At 40.8% G+C, this 20313-nt stretch overlaps 3 protein-coding genes across 4 annotated transcripts; all 3 read right to left on the bottom strand.

Annotated features, from left to right (window-relative positions):
• Window positions 1–75: 75 nt before the first annotated feature.
• Window positions 76–3930, bottom strand: tbx6 (T-box transcription factor 6; the record flags this gene model as incomplete). The annotated part of the gene is made up of 8 exons (XM_082545083.1): window positions 3855–3930; window positions 3145–3364; window positions 2568–2835; window positions 2333–2476; window positions 2098–2168; window positions 1955–2013; window positions 1574–1853; window positions 76–1324 (listed from the first exon to the last, which is right to left on the bottom strand). Exons 1-8 carry the CDS (start codon window positions 3922–3924, stop codon window positions 76–78), a joined length of 2361 nt encoding a protein of 786 aa, XP_082401209.1. The 5' UTR covers window positions 3925–3930.
• Window positions 3931–8602: 4672 nt separating this feature from the next.
• nif3l1 (NIF3 NGG1 interacting factor 3-like 1) lies at window positions 8603–13137 on the bottom strand. 2 transcript variants are annotated; one of them, XM_082545301.1, is made up of 7 exons: window positions 13044–13137; window positions 11429–12024; window positions 11165–11309; window positions 9917–10040; window positions 9682–9820; window positions 9085–9168; window positions 8603–8995 (listed from the first exon to the last, which is right to left on the bottom strand). In XM_082545301.1, the coding sequence occupies exons 2-7, from the start codon at window positions 12012–12014 to the stop codon at window positions 8811–8813; spliced, it is 1263 nt and encodes a 420-aa protein (XP_082401427.1). In that variant the 5' UTR covers window positions 12015–12024; window positions 13044–13137; the 3' UTR covers window positions 8603–8810. The 2 variants fall into 2 exon arrangements, with proteins under 2 accessions (XP_082401427.1, XP_082401426.1); XM_082545300.1 differs by having other exon boundaries at window positions 12950–13057.
• A 2831-nt stretch (window positions 13138–15968) lies between these two features.
• On the bottom strand, window positions 15969–18660 carry cabp5a (calcium binding protein 5a). The gene is made up of 7 exons (XM_082545298.1): window positions 18385–18660; window positions 18092–18141; window positions 17880–17910; window positions 17622–17765; window positions 17371–17480; window positions 17100–17247; window positions 15969–17013 (listed from the first exon to the last, which is right to left on the bottom strand). Exons 1-7 carry the CDS (start codon window positions 18422–18424, stop codon window positions 16985–16987), a joined length of 552 nt encoding a protein of 183 aa, XP_082401424.1. The 5' UTR covers window positions 18425–18660; the 3' UTR covers window positions 15969–16984.
• Window positions 18661–20313: the final 1653 nt, after the last annotated feature.

Genomic DNA, 20313 nt, shown 5'->3' with positions numbered 1-20313 from the left:
CAAACACTGGGCTTAAGCTAATTCTACACATCATTGACTCCCCTTAAAAGTTCATCCATATAAAAATACCATATTTCAAAACATTGGTCTTGTGCTCATTTCCAGGTAGGACCCCTGTGAGAGTGAGTGGCCATGTTGTTGCCTGTACAAGTGCCTGAATGGGATTGAGAGGGAGGGGTGAGGGTCCTGACATAGCCGGAGAGGGTAGGATTTAAAGGTGGGGTAGAGGGCTGGGTTAGGGGCAGAAGGGGGAAGTGATGGATCCAGCTGTGGGAGAAGAGATGGGTGGTGCCGTACCATCTCTGGACGATAAGGTGGTGCAGGATTGAAGGGAGGCACTGCACCAATTTCAACAGCAGGATATGAGGGCGTAGAAGATGATGTACAAGGATTGTGTGCTACTGGCGGCAGTGTGGCAGCAGGGGTGACGGACTGCTGGAAAGAAGAAGCAACAGCCAAGCAAGAGGAGGGTTGAAAAGGAGGATGAGGAAGGGTGGATGGTGGGTAAGGGAAAGAAGAGGGAGGAAATGCAGTAGCTGGAGCAAGTGAAGGAGCTTGAGCTTGGTGGGTCAGATTTGGGAGGTGGAGGGCAGGGTGGGCCGGGCTGGGAGATACATGGGGAAAAGGCAGATTTTGCATCTGTGGGGGAATAGATGGAGGAGCAAAAGATGTGGAAGAAGCATGCATGGGTAAGGAGCAAGACAGAACTGGAGCTGGTGGTTGGTTTTGACAGGGGAAAGGCTGAGCAGTGCTCAGAGTGGGGCTGGGATTTGTTGGCACAATATTTTGATACATAAACGCTGCAGAGCTTTGATCACTGGGTGAATCAGTGGCGAGAGGTCCGGCCTGTAGCTGCTGGCCAGGCTGGGTGAGCAGAGAATGAACAGCTACTTGGTCCTGGAGATCTGACGGACATGTGGTGGACGACGGGGCATGAAAAGAGGCATCAGTAGAAGTGTGGGGGCTGATGGTGTCTGGGACTGCATGGTAGTTGTTTGAGGAAGAGGAAGGGGAGGATGATGACGAAAGGAGTGGTTGTGGGGAGGTGGAGCTGGAAGGGGGCGGAGTGGGGAAGGTGAAGGAGGTCTGCTGCAGCGAGGGAGTGTTGGAGGTGGAAGAGAGTGCGGGGGAAGATGACAGAAGGGAGGGATAGTTGATAGGAGGGATGGAGGGCTGAGGATCAGATCTGTCCGAGGGGTCAGAGGCAGGATGGGAGGGGAAGGAGGAGGATGACTGAGGGAGCGGAGCAGAGGGGAAAGAGGAGGAGCTGGCTTGAGCAGCAGGGAAGCTGGAGGTGTAGGCTGCCTCAGCCATTGTGTCTGATCTGTGGAGGAGAAAGGAAATGAGAGCTTGAATCAATTTAGTGTCGTAATTTCTGAAAATAATAATAATCAGCCATTAGAGATGTGTGTAAACCACACATCTCCTAGCAGTAAGACTGAACCAGAAAATTTGACATTGCTAGGTTAGGTTATGTAAAGAAGAATATAAACTAAAAATATAAAACATTATTCTTTGTATAGTCTATCAATGTGAATCATGCTAATATCAATTACATTCCTCTGCCTCCTACCTTTCAATCATACTATTTGCCCTCTCGCTTCCTGGCAGCTCTTGTATGCCACTGGCCAATGTGATGCTGATGTCAGACATCTGGGATGCCATAAACTCCTGGCCGAGGTCCAGTGACTGCTCCGGGACCAAAGTGTCCTGATAGGAGGTGTCCCCTGGTCTGAACCCACAGGAGGTTTCGGGCAGTGCAGGCAGAGAGGCCAGAGCGAGGGCCTGCAGGTCTGCACCGGTTACTGGGGCCTGCTGCAGGAGCTCAGTGGAGTCGCATGGATCACAGTTCACTGATGGCAGACAAGTGGAAATGTTTCAAAATGAGAAATACATTACATTCATTTTTAAATTAAGTTACTTAACGTGCCATAAATCTGGTTTTCCCCCTTACCTATATCTAAAGTTTCTGTCAAGACGGCAATTTTGCGTTTCTGTCTCGCATCTCTTTGTCTATAAAGAAAAAAGGCATTTAGATCCTGCACAACAACAGATGAATGTAGACTGTGAGTTTTTGCTGCTTGTGTTGGGAATTACTTTTTGCTGTTCATGCCGTCTTCACGGAAGCCTTTAGCAAAAGGGTTGGAGTTGATCTTAAGCTCAGTGATCTGAAAATAAACACAAAACACATTTAATATTACATTACATCTGTTGTTTGAAATCATGTTCTTAATGTTGCAAAGAATCTCTTATATATCAAATGAATGAGTGTCTCTGTGAGTCTGTTGCTTGGTAACACAAAACTCGCAGTCAGAGCAGAAAATAACGGTACCTTGCTGTTCTGGTAGGCGGTGACGGTGATAAACTGGGTCTCGGGGAAAACAAAGGAGTGCTGCCCTCCACCCCACCTCAGTACATCCCGGGCTTCTATCACATGAATTCTGGGCTGGTATCGATGCAGAGAGTGTAGGATGATCTTTGAATAGAAGAAAAAGGCTTAACTCAACATGCACCACTGAAGGTTATGTGCTGTATCTCCGCTAGGCCTGTTCATGTGCATTACGTACATGTCCCTGTGTGTCCAGGGTGTTGTTTGTGAGCTTGGCGTAGTGAAATGACATGGTGCGGCTCTGCCAGTGGGCACCTGTGGCAGGAGAATCTGGGTGGATGAACACCCGGTCTGGTAGCCTCGCCTCTGCAGCTCCAACAGCTTGCCACCCGCCACCTTGGAAACGATAACGGGAGTTGTCAACGGGAACAATATCCAGGAGGAGGATATAACGGAGTGATGGATTCAGGCCCAACAGCTTCAACTTCAAACCAGGAAACATCCGTCTAAAAAAACAAAATGAAATAGGTTCAGGACACCAAAGGTCACAGAAAACAGTAAATGAGAAGGAATTAGGGAAGAACTAAAACTGATGAAGGCAAGATGGGATGAAAACATTAAAAACAGAGGAGTATAAAGTTAGAAGAGATGGTAGACTGCTACGACCCATTTAGGAGGCCACGACTTAATGAAAAGTAAATTTATTTCCCCAAGATGGGTCGTGATATGACTTTGGGGTTTGTCTGGGATAAATTGCTACACCCCACAAATAAGGGCTAGGGGATAAGGGGAGTAATACAGATGTAATCTCTCACCTGCCCTTCTTTGTGATGATCATCTCTGTCCCCACCGAGCTGAATTGCTTCCATAAAGACGAGTTCTCCAGCTCCATCTTCACCTCATCTTTCGGGGTTGTGGTTGCAGCCTCATTGGAGACGGGAGCAGGAGGAGGAGCCAGCAGCCTTGGAGGCAGAGCTTTGGCGGCTGTTTCGCATGCCGGAGGGAACAGCGGTATATGCACAGGTGCCTCCCGCTCTGTGGGAAAGAACAAATCCAAGGAAAAAAACTTTATTTAACTGGTGAAAGTGAAGCAAATATGGAGCCATATTTTAAATGTATACTTAAATTAAATATATTTAATTACTTGTACAAACTACTGAATCACTAAGTTTCATTCAGTCTTTTCCATCTGATCTAAAAACCACTTTCATGTATTTTCAGGTGTACAAAAAAAGGTTTAAAGAGTAAATTGTGTCTTCAGCACTTAACTGGAACTTTCAGTGCAAACGTTTTTTAATGTAGTATTTCTGGTTTGGCTGCTGCATTAAAGGCCCCATCATGCCTTTGTCTTTGCTGTAGGGCATTAATATATTTGTTTTGTCATTTTCTAAGGACCTAAAAAGTGAGAAATTAAAAAGGTTCTGATTTATGAAAACATTTATTCCTTAATGTACAATCAACAGTATAAAATAAGACATCTGTTTATGTTTATTGCTTAAACATGAATGCATTCAGTCCCTCTCACCTCTGTAAAAGCAGTCTCCAATCCTTTGTGGTCCCAGAGTCAAACCAGGGAACATCTCCATGCTCAGCATAGTCCTTCTTGTCTGTCTTTGTCTCTTTATTCGTCCTCTTCACCGGATCCAAATTAACATTTCTTCAGCTCCTTTTGCTCTCTCCTGTTCCTCGTACAGATTTTTCTCTGCTTTCTATAACAAAAAAGTAGCTGCAACTAGAGAGTTTTTCACTCAACTTCTGACTCGCGCTCTTAACCATCGGCTGTCCTTTTTCCGTCAGAGCCCACAGGGCTGACGAGCTCTCTTAAATAGGTGAGTGGGACTTCACACCTATGGCCAAATGGGCCCATTTTCACATAGAGTTTTATTTGCCTCCCTGTCTCTCCTCCCTTTACCCTCAATTCTCATTTCTGTTCCAACAAAGAAAACAAACAACACTCATCACATTGGAGGAAATCAGGGTTTATCTCAATATCTGAAAACACTGATTGTGATTTACTTTCCTTTATTCTTTTACTTACTCAGTGCACTGAAGATCATTTATTTTACACGCAAATCTGTAAACTATCTAACTATGGATGCATGGAAGGTCAAATATGCTAAATCACAACCATCAACAAGAACATGCATTAATGCATCAAGCACAGTCCAATACAACAGTCTACCCCTTCTTTATATTTTGTTGGGAAAATGGGAAATAGATCCAGCAATTGATTAAAACATACAAACATGCATGAAAACGTAGTATATAAGAAAAAAACAGAATTTTGACAATTCTATAATCAGTTTGAAAGCTGATATTTGGTATGACCACCTTTATTCTTTAACACAGACTGAATTGTCTTGGGAAGCCTTCTTGTAATTCCTTGAAGTACTCTTCAGGAATACTTCTCAAGGTTTTTGAAGAAAATTCGGAGCGCTTCTTTGGATGATGGCTGCCTTATGTTCTGTTCTCTGTTAAGATGATCCCTCACTGCTTCAGTAATCTATGGTCAATCTATGGCTAATTATTATAACATCTTTATCTTACAGTATTACATATTTTGAGGAAACTGTTGTTGTGATTTGGCACTATATAAATAATACTGAACTGAATTGAACTGATAGTGTTCCTTTATGTTTTTTTTCTGTCCAAGCATGTTTTTACTGCATCGTCAGTGTAGTTGAGATTGTTGTCATGCTGAAAAACAAAGATGCTGCCAATCAGATGCAGTCCAGATGCACTGTCGCTCATAATCTCACTGTACTTTTTTGCAGTGCCATTAATTTTTAAAAGATCTCCAACACCATTGATGGAAATGCAGCCCCAATCCATGACAGATCCTCCACCTTGTTTTGCAGATGTCTGTAGACGCTCACTGCTATTATTTTAAGGAAACACTGCACACCTTGCTAAGATATGCCAAGGTTTTGACTAATAGCTCTTTAGACGCCTTTTTTTTGTATGCTTAAACAATTCATTAATCAGTGTAAAGAGGCATTCATCTGAATATGGTCAGGTACAAGGACTGGACGAAAAATGACCCCAAAAAAGCTAAAGTGCAAAGAAAAGCTTTGAAAGACTTTCAGAGATTCTCAACACCAATTTAAAACCTACATGGAAGTCTGGTGGTTCAAGGCATTGGCACAGTAATGCATGCAGGAGAAAATAAGTAATTTTTTATTTTATTATAATTAGTAACTATTTACTTTTGTTGTTTTTTGCATTTATTGATGTAAATGCAGAATAATTTATACATAGTTTTCATCTAGCTATTTTTTTAACTTTCTTAATTTTCTCTAATGAATAGTTCTTGGAAATGCAAAACTTCTTATACATTAAAGGAGTTTATTGCTTGGTCCCCTGGGGCTTTCTGATGACTTGATGACATGTTTCTTCCTCCCAGCAGGCTGCCTGTTAGGCTGTCTCAGCAGGGAGTCAGACCCTGAGTTTAGGTGGAGGAGGGCGACAGTTTGGCCAGTGGCTGCAGTTTGGCCACTAGACAAGTGTGACTGTCTAAGTGTTTATATGCAAGTTTGTATTTAGGGATTATGCGCCCAAAACAATGGACCCGTTCAAACTGATTCACAGTGTCCTGATTTTTTTTGTGACTGACATTTGTTAAGCAGGCATGTAAATGTAGCTGTACCACAGGGTCATTACACTCATTTGCAAGAAAAAGTAAATGTGTTTGGATTAAATAATCATTAATAGGAATGGTCTGCACAGGATTTAAGGAGTAAAAAATGGAGTAACCATAATTTGTTTAATAATTTTTGTAGTTTTGCCTCTGAACACCACTGCAGACGAGTTTAAATGATTCAAATGTGACTTTCAGCTTTAATTCAAGGATTTGTACAAGTTTTGCATCAACTGTTTAGGAGTTATGGTCATTTTTATAAACAGCCCTTCATTTTCAAATGGTCAAAATCGGACAATTGATTGATAAGCAGTTTCATGACCAGGTGAGGCCCTTTTCCTTGCAATTTAAACACAAAAAATAATTATAGCTGATGTGGATTCAAAATTTTTGAATTTTTTTAGCTTTTCGCTGTAATTTTAAAGCTGAGCCCCAAAGAGATGTCGGTGGAGCCCGTCATTAGATTGGAAAAACAAAATTATTTATCAGAGCAGCAAAACATGAGGAGTGGAGGAATCATAAGAAAAGCAACTTGACAGCAAGTAAATGAACACCAAGTCAAGGATACTCTGGAGAAGAGAAGCCTTCATGAATGGAAAAATAAAGGGTTTGCAAGAAGGTGCAAACCACTTGTTACACTCAAGAACAAGAAGGCCGGACTGGACTTTGCCAGAAAGTGCCTAAAAGAGTCTGCACAGTTGGGCAAAACAAAACAAAAACCCCTCTTTGAACAGATGAAAACACTATGAACTTGTGCCAGAATAATGGGAACATTTAACAGCTGATGATCTGAAGCATACCGCATTAGCTGTCAAACATGCTGGAGGCAGTATTATGGCATTATTATTATGGTATTGGTATAATTTGGCTGCCAGTAGAACCAGGTCACCGGTGTTTCTTGATGATATGACTGCTGTTTGGAATAGCAGGATAAATTAAGAAGTGTACGGTCTGCTCAGATTCAGCCACATGCTGCAGAACTGCTGAACAGCACTTCAAAGACCCAAAGCAAACTGCTGAAGCAAACCAAGAGATCTTTGAGACAAAGAAATGGGCTATTCCTCAGCGCTCAAGTCAATCACCTGATCTCAACCCAACCCATCATGCTTTTCACTCCCACAAACAAGCAGCAACTGAAGACTGAAAAGGCCTAGCAAAACGTCTCAAGTGAGGAAACGCAGCATTTCTTGGCAACTGCAAAAGATTTTTATCCAAGCATGAATAATAATCCTTAAATTTAACATTATATCATTTTATCCAATTACTTATGAGTCTCTGAAAAATGAAGGACTGTTTTTTTTTTTTATCATAATTTCGAAACAGTTAATGCTCATTTTAAGCCCATCATCTAAAGATGTCTGCACTTAAGTCACTCCACTGTGATGGTGTGCAGAAGCAAAGTATAAAAGTGAAATATTTTACTCTAAATTTTACTTTAAAGTAAAAATACAGTATCATTTTATATCAGCATTTTTTTCTTGCATGCAGCAGTCCTCATTCTGCTTTTCCTGAATCAGTTTCAACTCCCTGACTTGGTAAAGATCACAGAAAGTTGTCACAAGAAACTTTAGTTCAACAGGCTGCTGCTGAGTTTCATTAGACTTATTAACCAACAGACTCAACAAACAGACTTTCAAATATAAATCAAATAGAGACTTTAAAGCAAATTACACTCTGCAGCTTTGCCTCACTGTGGATGATGCCCTGCAGTATATTTATCCACCTCGTAGGGCTCAGTGGGAGAAGGAAACTTTCAAGCTGACAGGCCTCAGACCTACCTGCTTGCACTATAAAAGTGACAGCTGGAGTCGGTTTACAGGAGCGAAGTATACGCGTTGTTCTAGCTGTTTTCCTTCTCCATTTGTGTGTTGTTAGGGATAAAAGCTGCTGAGGACTGAAAGGAAGCGGAGGTGTGAACACCACACTGAGAGAAAAGCCACTACCCTGACGGGGGGGCAGCGAAGTGTGTGATGCCTCCTAATGTTTTTATGAAAGAACAGGTGTGTCATAGGTGGTGCAGGCGTAAGACTCTGTAAAAGTCAATAATGAGGACTGTTACTAGTTTTGTTTTTGTTTTTAAGCCTCAGCAGTGGGGCAGGAGTACGTGCACTGAAGCAATACCAAAGGCCTGCTCTTTGACATGTATGTGCTAAATCGTTTGATTTCCATCCATGTTTGTTCAGAGGTTAAAAGGTCATCTTGTTGAGAAGAACCTGTCACTTTCATTTATCTTTCACAAGTTATGAGATACATTAAAAAAAAATCCTTGAATTGCAGCTTTGAATCTTCATAGCTGGCTCAGGCTGGTGCTGATGTCTCCTGTGGAGCAGGTGGGGTCCAATATCCACGTTTATACAGCAACAGCAAACATTTTAATCCCATGAGGATTACCTTCTCTCTGTGCAGGAAGCAGAAACTATTCATTTTAGGAAAAAAAAAAAAACTTGCGGATGCTGAAATTCCTCTCGGCATGGAAGCAAAGGTCACATCATCGGGATTAAAACACACAATGTGTCGTCTGCATGTAGGAGCTGCATGCATTAAGATTACAGATTACTTGTTTTATCTTCGGCTCGCACTGCATTTGTTAGCTGATGATATTTTGTCTTATTCCACACGCCAACAGCACATTTTGATCAATCACAGCCCATTTTATTAAGACCCTTCCAGAGAGACATGATAAATACAACAACATTTAACAATATTTTCAAGGCACAGCCAGTGGATAGCCTTACGTAAAGAGCCTGCATGTTAAACTCCGGGGGGGTTGCCAAAATGTCACACATATCTGTAGTAAAAAGTCATCTTTCAGAAAAACTACTGTGACTTCCAATCAAGAGTCAGTCAAACGACCTCCAGAGGGTCTCTGTCAGCCTTCGACAGGACCACTGTTACGCTATCGGGCAGGCGCACGGCTAGTCTCTCCCTGAACACAGCCAGGTAACCCCGCTCGCTGTTGCTGTGGTCACTGAGGATCACGCTGGTTCCTTTTGCCACAGCATCCAGCACTTCATGGTGGGACATCTCCCCTGAAAAAGGGGCATAATTATGTCTGCAAGCGTTGTGATACGAAGACGTTTTAGTGATATTTAAACTAATAAAATTAAATGTTTGTTACCTGTGACATAGAGGTCTGCCTTGACTCCATTCAGTACTGAGACCCCTGACCCAGCACATACAGCCACAGTGTACACAGAGGACTCTGGGGAAGGAAAAACAGAACAGGGACATGACTTTTCTTCTTTCTGTGTGGAGTTGCATGCTCTCTCTGTTCCTCTGGGTGCTCCAGCTTGTTGTTCTGCTCATTCAGATTATCAGTGAATTTAAATTTTCTGTGCATGTGAGCGTAAACGACTGTGAAAGACTCCCAAACTGACCAGAGTGACCAGTGTTTATGAACTCATGTCCTCCATGACCTTCTACTGCAGGGATGTCCAACTAATTTGACATCATGGGCCACTTAGAGCCCACTTTGATCTTAAGTGGACCGAACGAGCAAAACTGCCCTTTCTGTCAGTGTAATGATATTGAACTACACGTTTAAGCCCACTTAATATAAGAAAAAAAAGAGTGCAGAGCTAATGGGTGGAAATTCTTGAACCTCCATCTACGTTTCTACCCTTACTGCAACCGTGGTAGAAATTAAATGTGAGCGTGTTATAATTGAACTATTCTAATTTAGTGACAGATTTGTGTGTGTCCACTCGTCTCTCACCCAGCGTCTGCCCCCAGCCCAGAGCCAAACGGAGGTGACTCAAACCCAGGTGAGATTTCAGTTTTTGGACGGCTGCTCCGACAGTCACTGGCTGGTCCAAAACGCTGCATCGGCCTTGGCCGTGGCCCAGGAGAGGGGGCTAAAGAAAAGATGAAGTGTTACTAATGCGAACAGAACAAGTTAATCATAACAATAGTCAGGAACTTTTTCTTCAGATTCCTGTAACAGCCCGCACCTTTTCTAACTTTACGATGGTGAGAGACTGGCTGGGAGTGCCGTGTCCTAACAGAGCCTGGACACTCGGGGTCAGCGCTGAGTCACAACAGGTTACGCTTACATGGATACCACTGCTGTCTGGTCTAATATGAAGAGACATGAACTGTTATTTACCAGTACAAAGAAACAAAAGGCTTAATAACATCAAGTGTACGATTTACATCCATTACATAACTGTCATGTCTCGATAACTGAGACATGAATTTTGAAAACATTGGTTTCTGACTGTGCTGAGGTTCTTTCAGACTCTTTGTTCCATGTTTAATCCATGATTTACAACTACAGAAAAGCTTCTTTCCCAACTTAAAAGGCACTTTGAGTGATGTAAGTGTACTGTGATTGGTCCGGGTGTGAGTGTCAAACACATAAACCGAACGACCACTAAACAAAGGTGACATTAACATCAGTAAAGCATTAGCCACGCAAACAACAGCTGTTAAAGCAAGGCTTAAAAAGAAGAGGGAAAAAAAACAAAGAAAAATCTGAAAATATATGCAAGGAGGAAGAAGAGAAATCCATTATTAAGTTTGGATATATTATTATTTCTAAAACAAGAAAAAAAGATTTTGATTTTGAATATGGTGTCTTATATAGGAGGGGGAAAAAAATCAGACTAAAGTTGGATCAAAATGTTGTTCATTTTTCTTTTTCCCCATATTCAAACTTTAGTATGTGTAAAATTATTCACCCGACTTAGTTTTAAAAGGATATTATGTGCTTTATGCATGAGAAACTGTAGATAAAGTATCAGTCCTCTACAGTTTCTACAGCCTTAGAAATACGCTTTCAGTGATAGAATATCCAATTATTTTAAGGCCTTCGAGCATCCATACTCGTAGTGCCATACTACCTGATGTTTACCATAATAATGACATTTTGGTTTTAGTTGGGAAAAGGGGCTAAACACAGCCTTACTTTCAACTCCTCAGACATAAAATGTATAATATATACATTTGAAGTTTCTGTAAGTGGTCCAAATGCAAACTGAAACAAATCTTTGGTAATAGTTACAGTCCAAAAGCAGCTTTGGATTACCTGTGATGGCTTCAAGTGTCTGCGGGTGATTTCCAGCTTTGATTAAAGCTAAACGCAAATTACAATAATGTGTGTTTGTAAGAAATAAATCAAAAGTAACACATATATGACAAAACTACCAAAATGGTTTTAATTTAAAGCTTGTTGCTAATCGGTGATGTCTGAACACAACCTGCTGCCTGAATGCTGTAGGGTCGTTCCACCGTCACAAGCCTTCAGCTCCTCCATGATCATGTTTAGTTCCTCTGCGCTTCTGACCGTGAATTCCAGTTTGTGACTGTGGGAGGCGGCGCCGAGAACCGACACCTGACCGCTGCCTGATGCGACAAAGAAAAAAAGCAGTGGGGATGAAATGAAGGTCAGTGAATAAGCATCGTGTTCATATCTAATGATTTAAGTGCGAGCATCACATTTTACATTCAGAGAGACTTCTCACCAAGTCCTCCAACCAGCCAGTCGTTCACGCCTCCTTTCACGCAATCCCATGAAGTGTGAGGGGAAAAGACCGCTATGCCGACCTCCACGGCCCGCACAGCCAGCCGCTGCTTCCAGTCTTTCTGAACCAGACGCTTGATTGGCCGAAACAACGGCGGGTGATACGAAATAATGAGATCGCAGCTCACAGCCACTGCTTCCTCCATGACGGCATCTGTGAGGTCGTTGGTCAGCAGAATGGTCTTAACGGGCCGAGGTTTGCTCGGCTCCACCAGCAAGCCGACATTATCCCAAGACTCGGCAAGCGACAGCGGAGCAAGCTGCTCCAAAACCTGCAGGACTTCCTTTAATTCCATCAGACCGGACGAATGAACTGAGGAGAAATTAACAGACGGAGGAAGGCGAGCTGAGCTCTGTCTGCTAGGCAGGATGTGATGACTGTGGGTAGATGAAGGAAGAGAATGAAGGACGGATGAAAAGGCTGAAGAGCAGAGAGCAGCTCGGGACTTAAAACTCTGTCTAGTCCAAAGCCTTCTACTGGTGAGCGAGAAAAATGTCCAAGCGAGATTTCTACATCCAGTCAACATCAGGGGAGATCTGTGTGGACAAAAAGAAATAACTAAATAATCATAAATGTTAGACATTCACAGATTCATATGTGACTGCAGGTTTTTGTACAAGACTGAAACTAACAACTGCTGAGCTATCATCTTCTTCTTCGTTCCACTGTCCACTTTAGGCGTTCACCACAGTGGATCATCTGCCTCCATCTCACCCTATCTCTAAAATCCTCATCTACACGACCTCCTTCACTACATCCATGAATCTTCTCGGTGGTCTTCCTCTTCTCCTACTGCCTGGCAGCTGCATCTTCTATATTTTTCTTTTTCTCGTGTCTTCATGGTGTCATCTTTATCCCTCCATGTCCCTCTTTGTAATCTCTATACCTCCACAGGTAGGCCATGAGGATTCTACTGATTTCCTCTTCAAATTATTAGATGTCCTGTCTATTCTGAGTCTATTCTCAGTCCCAGCCTGTGCTGCTCACACTGACACCTTCAGATCTCACATGCACTGAATGTCTGACATTTTTAAAAGGAAAAATTAACTTAATTAATTGGATTAATTAACTTAATCCAGTGATCGGTTTTGTATGGTTTTATACGCATTTCCACCTGCCCATTTCCACATGGATACACATGCTGTTTTTGCCTCGCTTAAAGACTCCATCCAAAGTTAAACACTAATCAGAACAGTTAGCAACAAATGCAAACAGACGGCTACAACTCTTAAGCGTACATTTTTTTTTAGTCCGGAGCAAATCATTTAGTAAAAGCCACATACCTGCACTTTATGATTATTATAAACCTTATTCATAGACTTAAAACCAGCAGCTTTGAGTTGTGACAGCTGCCAAGCGTGCAGCTAACAGCAGAGCTAGTTAGCTGCCTTTAGCTGCCACAGTAAACCGTCCTTTAACGTCAACACACCAGCATGTAAATATATGCACGAGGCAACTTACCGTCGCTTGTTTCTGACGGATGGAAACTAATAACACGATGGTTTTCAGTTTTTAGCTAAATATATTCTGGTGTAGTGGCAGAGGCTGTACTTACTGCAGAACTCGCACGATGTCCCTTTTCGGCTTCCGTCCGCAACAGTTGGTTTTTTGTTTTTTTTTTTACTTAATGAATGGCTTTATTTATTTATTTATTTATTTATTTATGGGGTCAAGTTATGTCTTTCGTCTTGACCATGAGGACATATACATATAACTTATAAACTTAGCAGTATAAATTAGTTATAGTAAGCATTATAAAGTAAGTTTTATTTAACATATATGGTTACTTTCTTCTTCTTCTTTTTTATTTATCACCCAAAAACTGGCCATTGCGCCATCGACACAGAAACTACAACTTAAATATAGAAAGGACTGAGCGCATGTGCAACAATACAAAGAGGAAAATAGAGAATAACAATGAATGATATTAACATAATTACAAGTGATATTAATTCAGCCCAAATGAAATAAATAAATAATAAAAAATAGAAACAGAGCTTTGTAAATGTCCTTTTATTTTTTTTACTTTTTAAAGTTTCACATATCCTTCATAAAATTTGAAGAAAGGTGGTTTTAATATTCAGGAATCTGCATCGATGAATAAAATAAACAGTATTATCAAGACTTTGTTGAACTCGGGAAAATTTGGTTATATATTTGGTTTGGTTTGGATTTTGTGGGAAAGAGTGACTGGTGTACGTTTTACTCCCCTTTTTATTGTCCTCTGTTTGGCATTTGTGTACATCTCTTCTATAATTGGTTTCAGTGCTGCAGAGATTGTTGGACGCTGATTGCAAAGACCTCCTGTGTCACCTTTAGTTCACCGCATGTCTTATTGGTCTGCACCTGAAGGCGCTCTGGTGTGACTCTGATGCAAGATTAGAGGCCGTGTCCATTATGCTGACAAGTTTCCTCAGCACTGAGAGGACAGAAGGTGATTTCCTTAAGACGGTCTTACGGAAATCAGCTGTGGTGTCCCAGTACGCTACAGCATAAAAAATATAACGCTGGCCACCAAAGAAAAAGAAAACAACAGACGCATTGAAAGATTCACAAGTGGCTCACTGTTCAGCTACAGTATTCATTTAAAGGAACACAACTTGTGCACATTTTTCAAACAGAGGCCAAAAGGAAGTTAATTAGCTGAAGGTGAAGCAGCTTACTGATCTCTTTATTACAGGTCGCACATCAGTAAGACTGAGACGCACAGAATTCCCTCATCACTCACTTCTCCTGTCCCACTCAGTCCTTTCTTTTTCCGTTAAGGTAGTGCAAATAGCAACAGTATTTGTAGAAGTATTTGTAGCAGTGAAATAATGAAATAACAACATTTCATTGTTATTTCATTGTTCAAATCCCAAATCTTTGGGATTTGAGCATCCCAAAGAATCAGTTAAGAAAAACAATATTTCTCAAGTCGTTACGGTTCGGCTTAGTGTTTTTCAACAACGAGCTTCCCGATGTTTATAGCGCTGGTGTTATGCAATATTGTCTGTACTCAATGTTACAAAACAAATTCACAGATTAATGTGAGCAAGCAACAACTGGATGACTTTGATAAGCTGTATTTACTCTCACAGGGCAGGTGCTCCAGCAGCAGATACCCCGCAGTGCATCCGACTCTTCTCAGAAAGATTAAAGCTAACCAAATGAAATCTGCCTGGGGAAGGGGCTATCAGTGCAATAAGTTAAAATGGTAAGGGTTGTTTTTTTTAATGTGTCTGGCTGAGAAGAAGTCATTGGGTATAGAGGCTACATCAGAGTTGAGTCTGAGAGCAACCAAGAGAGAGATTACTGAGGATTAATGCAATAAAGGTTGATGCTGGATGTTAGAGGGATCAGGAAGGATCAGGGCAAAGGCCAGCCAGTGAGCATTACATCATCAGATTCTTCCTCTGGACTCATCAACCCTCGCTTGGCACTACACCCGTAAGGTTAAATGTGCCCCCCACCCTCCTCTTTAAACACCCTCACTTACATTAGTGTGCCATTAATAGCAGTGAAATCTTGTCACTTTTTTTGTTTCAGTGTCTGAGTCCCAATCCACATAGAAGAACAATCATTTCAAAATAAAAGTAATAATAATAATTGTAATAAAAGACCAGATATTTTGTTACTTATCCATTAAGCATACCAGCAGAGCGAACACTCTCTCTGTGGAGCACCATTCACAGATGTGTGTTTAGTAATTAGGTTCACTTTTGTTCATTGGGAGCATAAGTCCTCATGCCCCATCTGTCTGTCTGTTTGATGCTGTGCCCAGTTTGTCGTGCAGCAACATCTGCCTGGCTGGTGTTCCCCGAATGTGACAGTACAGCTTGTCCCGTGGCACATCCCTGAATTCAGCCCCAATATTTAATCCCAGCTGCGCACACTGTGGATCGGTATGACACAATTACTGATCACCAACTGCAAGAATGAATCAGTCCACAGGTTAAAAAAAAAAAAAAGTGTTCACGTGCCTCAAATTTCACTCAACCTTTCTTTTCCTTTCTTTTTTTAATGGATATGGGGTTATAATACTCTTTAATACTTTTAAGCTCCTCTCTGTGTTTTATGTCCATATTTCCGTGAAGTTCCCAACTTACAGAGAGTATTAACCTCAAATAATGGCTCAGACTGTCTCTCTAAAAGGACACGTTCTGGGACATGAACCTCTTTTTTTTGTTTTGGGGGAGGTTTTTTTTGTTGCTCTTAATACCTTTAAATCTGTTATGCATCAGTCACAAAATCCCACATTTCTGCCTCTTTTCAGTGACATAGTTTCTTAGTGTCCTTCCAAAGTTTTTACTCAATCCTAGCAGAGCAGAGTCCCTAAACTTTTTCATGTTTAAATCACTTCTTTCTGGAGTGAAATGACTGCACGTTACTGGAATGCAAGAAGTCACAAGGACAATATGGTCTACACCTAAATGAGTCTTTGGGTTCCTTTCAGGCAGACACGTAGAACTTTCTTGTTCCACAGATACTCCTGAATCCGTTTCGGATGTTCAGATCAGATGTTTTATTTTGTGCTTTGCCAAAGAAAAGGCAGATCCATGTTACTGCTTCACTTGTTGGAAGTTAGTTACAGATTACCTAATACAACCAGCTCAGGTTAATAATGTACAGTACAGTAGTGACTTAACTTTACATCCTGCTTTGTTGTAACATTGTTTAAATGGTAAGAATAATTTAATAATAATACAAATATAAAAACAATTCCATTTCAACAAACTTCCACTGTATACAGTCTATATCAGGGTTGTCAAACATGAGGCCCAGGGGCCAGAGTGGGCCTGGCAAAGACTACAATCTGGTCCACGAGATGCCTTTGGAAGATATGCATACATTTTTGGACTTTTAATGTTTTGTAACAAGTTTTGGAGTTTTTTCCTGCTGATGAAGACTTTCCTCGTGCCCATTCATTCTATACCAAAGTAATTAAGTAATAGGTAAACAATTAAACACAGAAAGGTTACAGAAGAAATAGAAGTTTCAGTTTTTTACAATAAGTCCACAAAAAAGGTGTGAAGTAACAGGAACTTTCTGATTTTTTCTGTAATCTTACACAGTTATTCCTCACAATCTAAGCCCAAAGAGATGCTGAAGGGTTTCTTTCATTTACTACAGCATTATTTCTTTATCATGTGGAAACACTGAGACATACTTGGACTTCTTTTTCTTATTTTAAGATATTTCAGTGATTAAATATATACTTAGACTTCTTTCCACTGCCCACTAGGATCAAAGTGAACTAAATGAGTTTGACATCCCTGGTATATATGATGAAACATAACAACAGAGTTTTGTTTTTTTAGCACTCTTGTGCTTGAAAAATCATTACAAATTGTAATTCTTTGCATAGCTATAAAATCTGCTCTGAGATCAGTCTGATATTGCTTGTTTTGAGCATCTAATTTTAACATTTGCAAGCCCAGAAAAGAACAACTTCAGTGTTAGTGCGTGTTTGCAGAGGTGCAAATGAATGTTCCTGACTGGCCTTGTCCTCGACTGTCATTGATGGGACATCATTCTGACAAATTCTGCAAAGGAGAAGAAGACGAGGATCAGTTGCTTCACTTCACTGCACTGTTACTCTTTACTGATGTAGGCGAAAGACAGTCTGTACCTTCAAAATCTACGGTGCCATCCCCGTTGTCATCGGCCTCTTTCACTATGGCATCGATTTCTCTCCGGCTCATGTGCTCTCCCATCAGCTTTATCATGGCTGATCGCAGCTCCTCCGTTGTGATCTCTCCATCTCCGTCCATGTCAAACTAACAAGAGGCAGCAAACAGCAGAGAGCAGCTTTTAATCACAGCCGTGATGATAATGATCGCCATCTGGCAGTCTAGAACGCAGGTGGCTGGAAAGTTTCAGAAAAAGCTCTTTACTCTCACCTCTTTGAAGGCGTCTTTCAGCTCCTTCATACCGATCATTCCAGACGTCTCTGCCAGCAGTTTCGGGGCCATCAACTCCACAAAGTCGTCAAAGTCGACTCTGCCACCGACTAGAGGGGAAAAAAGGTTCGACATGTCTGTGGGCTTTTCTGTCTCTCATCAAATCTAGATTAAAGCAATGAAAACAGCCGCTAACTATGGGATTCCTCAACGAATTCAACTTTTAAACAAACACTTTTTTAAGGACTCACGGTTCATGTTGATATTTTGACTCAGCTCGATCAGCTCCATCTCAGTGGGCATATAACCCATTGTCCTCATCAGGTTGCCCAGGTCCTTACAGCTGATCAGCCCGTCCTTGTCTTTATCAAACTCATTGAATGCATCACGCAGCTCTGCAGAGGTTTAAAGTAAAAAAAATCAAATCATAAAATGAAATGTGCAAAGTGTACAAATGTAGGTAAAAAACAATGACGTAGTCATAAAAATGAGAAAACAAAAAATATTACCATCAATCTCATCATCAGCCAGCTGTCTTGTCTGCACAAAGAAATAATAATTGCTTAACTTCAGTATAATATGAACATTAAGAAGAAACACGGTGCTTTCTAACTACTTATGAATGCAGCAGTTATCACAATCACACAATCACAATAGCAGTTTACATTTCCAGCGCAAAATCCATCAAAACAATAATTAAATTCCTGCAGCTTATACTTACAATGTTTTTCCCTCCCCGCAAGAAAATACACGCTGCCCCCAAGCTCATTTCTGCAAGAGGAAATACAGATGTACTTTTATGAAATGTCAGGAAATCACTGACACACGATGTAGAGCTTGGTGGGTTTTGCTATGAAGACACTACTGCTGAAAAAAGGTCTGTTCACACAATAATTAGTCCAATAAACTCTTGCAATAGTATAAACATGTTATTTATATATACTGTTAAAATTTCTTAAAAACTTTACAGGTTACTGACATCTTCTAAATAAAAAAGTTTTAAAGAGATGTTACCTTCCTCAGATGAATTCTGTTTGTCAGCCAAACGCATCATAAATAAGCTCTCTGGAGCTGAGGACCTGCAGCTGACCTGTGCAGTGCAAAAACTACCCTGCCTTCCTCCTCTTGCTTAGTCTTCTCAGTGTGAGCGCTGTCTCTGATTAACCGCAACAGCTTGTGCCTCTCAGTGTGTCGCGACCCTTTGTGCCCAGACTGCCGGGATGCTTGGAAATTGTATGAGGGTGTGTGTGGCTGCATCCAGACGTGGGGGGAGGAGTCAGCGGTGTGACCGGAGGAAAGCGGGATCAGGGATGAAAGAGATGATGCCCTGGTTTCCTGCTGAGTGGTGACATCACAAACTTTATTGGTATCTGAGCCCAGAGCCGACCGAAAATATGCGATATGATGAAGTCAGCTAAGAGGTGCTTTTCTATGCATTGAAGTAATTACAGTGTCCTTCTACTCACTCGTGTTTTATGCAGGAGATGCAACACGAGCCTATCATTGTGAATAACTGTTTCAAGTGCAGCATAAAAGAACCAGGGCTATCACTCACACCTGCACTTTATAGCCGTTTATTTGTCAGATACTCATAATTAATGATTTATTATTAGTTTAAATACCTTTCATGGACCTGAAGAAACATCTACAATTTGCTTTTCTAAGTTGAAAAATGTTGGTGACAAATCTACGTTTGAAATCAGCAAAAGTTTCATTTTTAATAAAAACTGTCACAGTGGTCTCTCACCTCTGTGTGAATAACAGGCTCATAAAATCACCACACAATAATGTAGCAATCTCTTTTAATTTGTAATCATTTCAGAATCTAAAGTATTTCTTAAAATTCCTGTAACACTTTAAATGTTTTAAATTTAACAGGATTTTGCTTTTCAGTGTTCTTAGTGTAACTTTGGGGGAAATGTCATAATTGAAACAGAACTACAAACATGTCTTCGGACAAACTGATATCTGAAAGTAAAAAAAAAAGTTATATCCTGCAAAATCTTCTCATCAGGACGCTAACAGGTAATTTATATGAAGTTTGCAGCAAAAGTCAGTGTTCATCAAAGACTACAAATAAAGTTACATGTTTATGATCATTGATTGTTTCTGGATTTTGTGGCTTTATTTATATTTTGTGCTGCAGAACACGTGACAGTAACACAATAAAAGAATAGATGGTCATTTGGCTCATCGCTCTGTTGTTCCAGCCCTGATTATTTTCAAAGACATCAGAGTGAAACAGATTTTTGAAGTATTAAAGAGTCAGAGGCCGATTACAGCTATTATCCCACTGTGTGATAATCTGCACGACTATTTGTTTCATTTGAATGAAGAAAGAGATTTACGGCTGTGTTTGAGGTTAATAGTCAACACAGAGGTTTAAAATAGCATTTTATTTTATGTTCATTTTGTGTGTGTGTGTGTGTGTGTGTGTGTGTGTGTGTGTGTGTGTGTGTGTGTGTGTGTGTGTGTGTGTGTGTGTGTGTGTGTGTCTTCATTTTTTGCCAGTTTGACAGGCAGAGTTTTTTCATCACATGCACATCCTGATACAACCCCAAACGGATTTGTGTGTCCTTCTGGGACTGAACCAGAGATCGTTTCTTTGTTAGGGAAATGTGAAAACCAGCTAACTGCAAAGGCTAGTATAGAGGCTTTTCTTTAAATTATACGTTTAGTTATGTGCAGATCTCATATATAGGTATAACAACATCATTTGTTTCTTTTTCCTTTTCTTTGTTCTTTTATTGTTGAAGAAATCAGTTTCCCCCTGTCAATTACAAGATACTCCAACAACAAAGCCTGCTTCATCCTCCTTGGGACCAACATTTACTAAATAAATATCACGTTGTGTTCATGAACACCTACCCCAAAGTAGGAAAGCTACACTGCTATTGCAGGTATAATATTCTTAAACTAACAATAATATTTGCTATGCTGCAA

Source organism: Aulonocara stuartgranti (genome assembly GCF_965226115.1).
Source record: "Aulonocara stuartgranti genome assembly, chromosome: 8".
NCBI lineage: Eukaryota > Metazoa > Chordata > Actinopteri > Cichliformes > Cichlidae > Aulonocara > Aulonocara stuartgranti.
Note: the sequence above shows the minus strand (reverse complement) of the source record. Positions and strands in the feature narration are given on the sequence as shown.

Coding starts and splice junctions, on each gene's coding strand:
- cabp5a (XM_082545298.1), bottom strand. CDS start 18,424: ATGATGCGTTTGGCTGACAAACAGAATTCATCTGAGGAAG. Junction 18,142..18,384: donor ACAGAATTCATCTGAGGAAG/GTAACATCTCTT, acceptor TTCCTCTTGCAG/AAATGAGCTTGGGGGCAGCG. Junction 17,766..17,879: donor GGCTGATGATGAGATTGATG/GTAATATTTTTT, acceptor AAACCTCTGCAG/AGCTGCGTGATGCATTCAAT.
- nif3l1 (XM_082545301.1), bottom strand. CDS start 12,014: ATGTTGACTGGATGTAGAAATCTCGCTTGGACATTTTTCTCGCTCACC. Junction 10,041..11,164: donor CTACAGCATTCAGGCAGCAG/GTTGTGTTCAGA, acceptor TCTTCATATTAG/ACCAGACAGCAGTGGTATCC. Junction 9,821..9,916: donor CCATCGTAAAGTTAGAAAAG/GTGCGGGCTGTT, acceptor TCTTTTCTTTAG/CCCCCTCTCCTGGGCCACGG.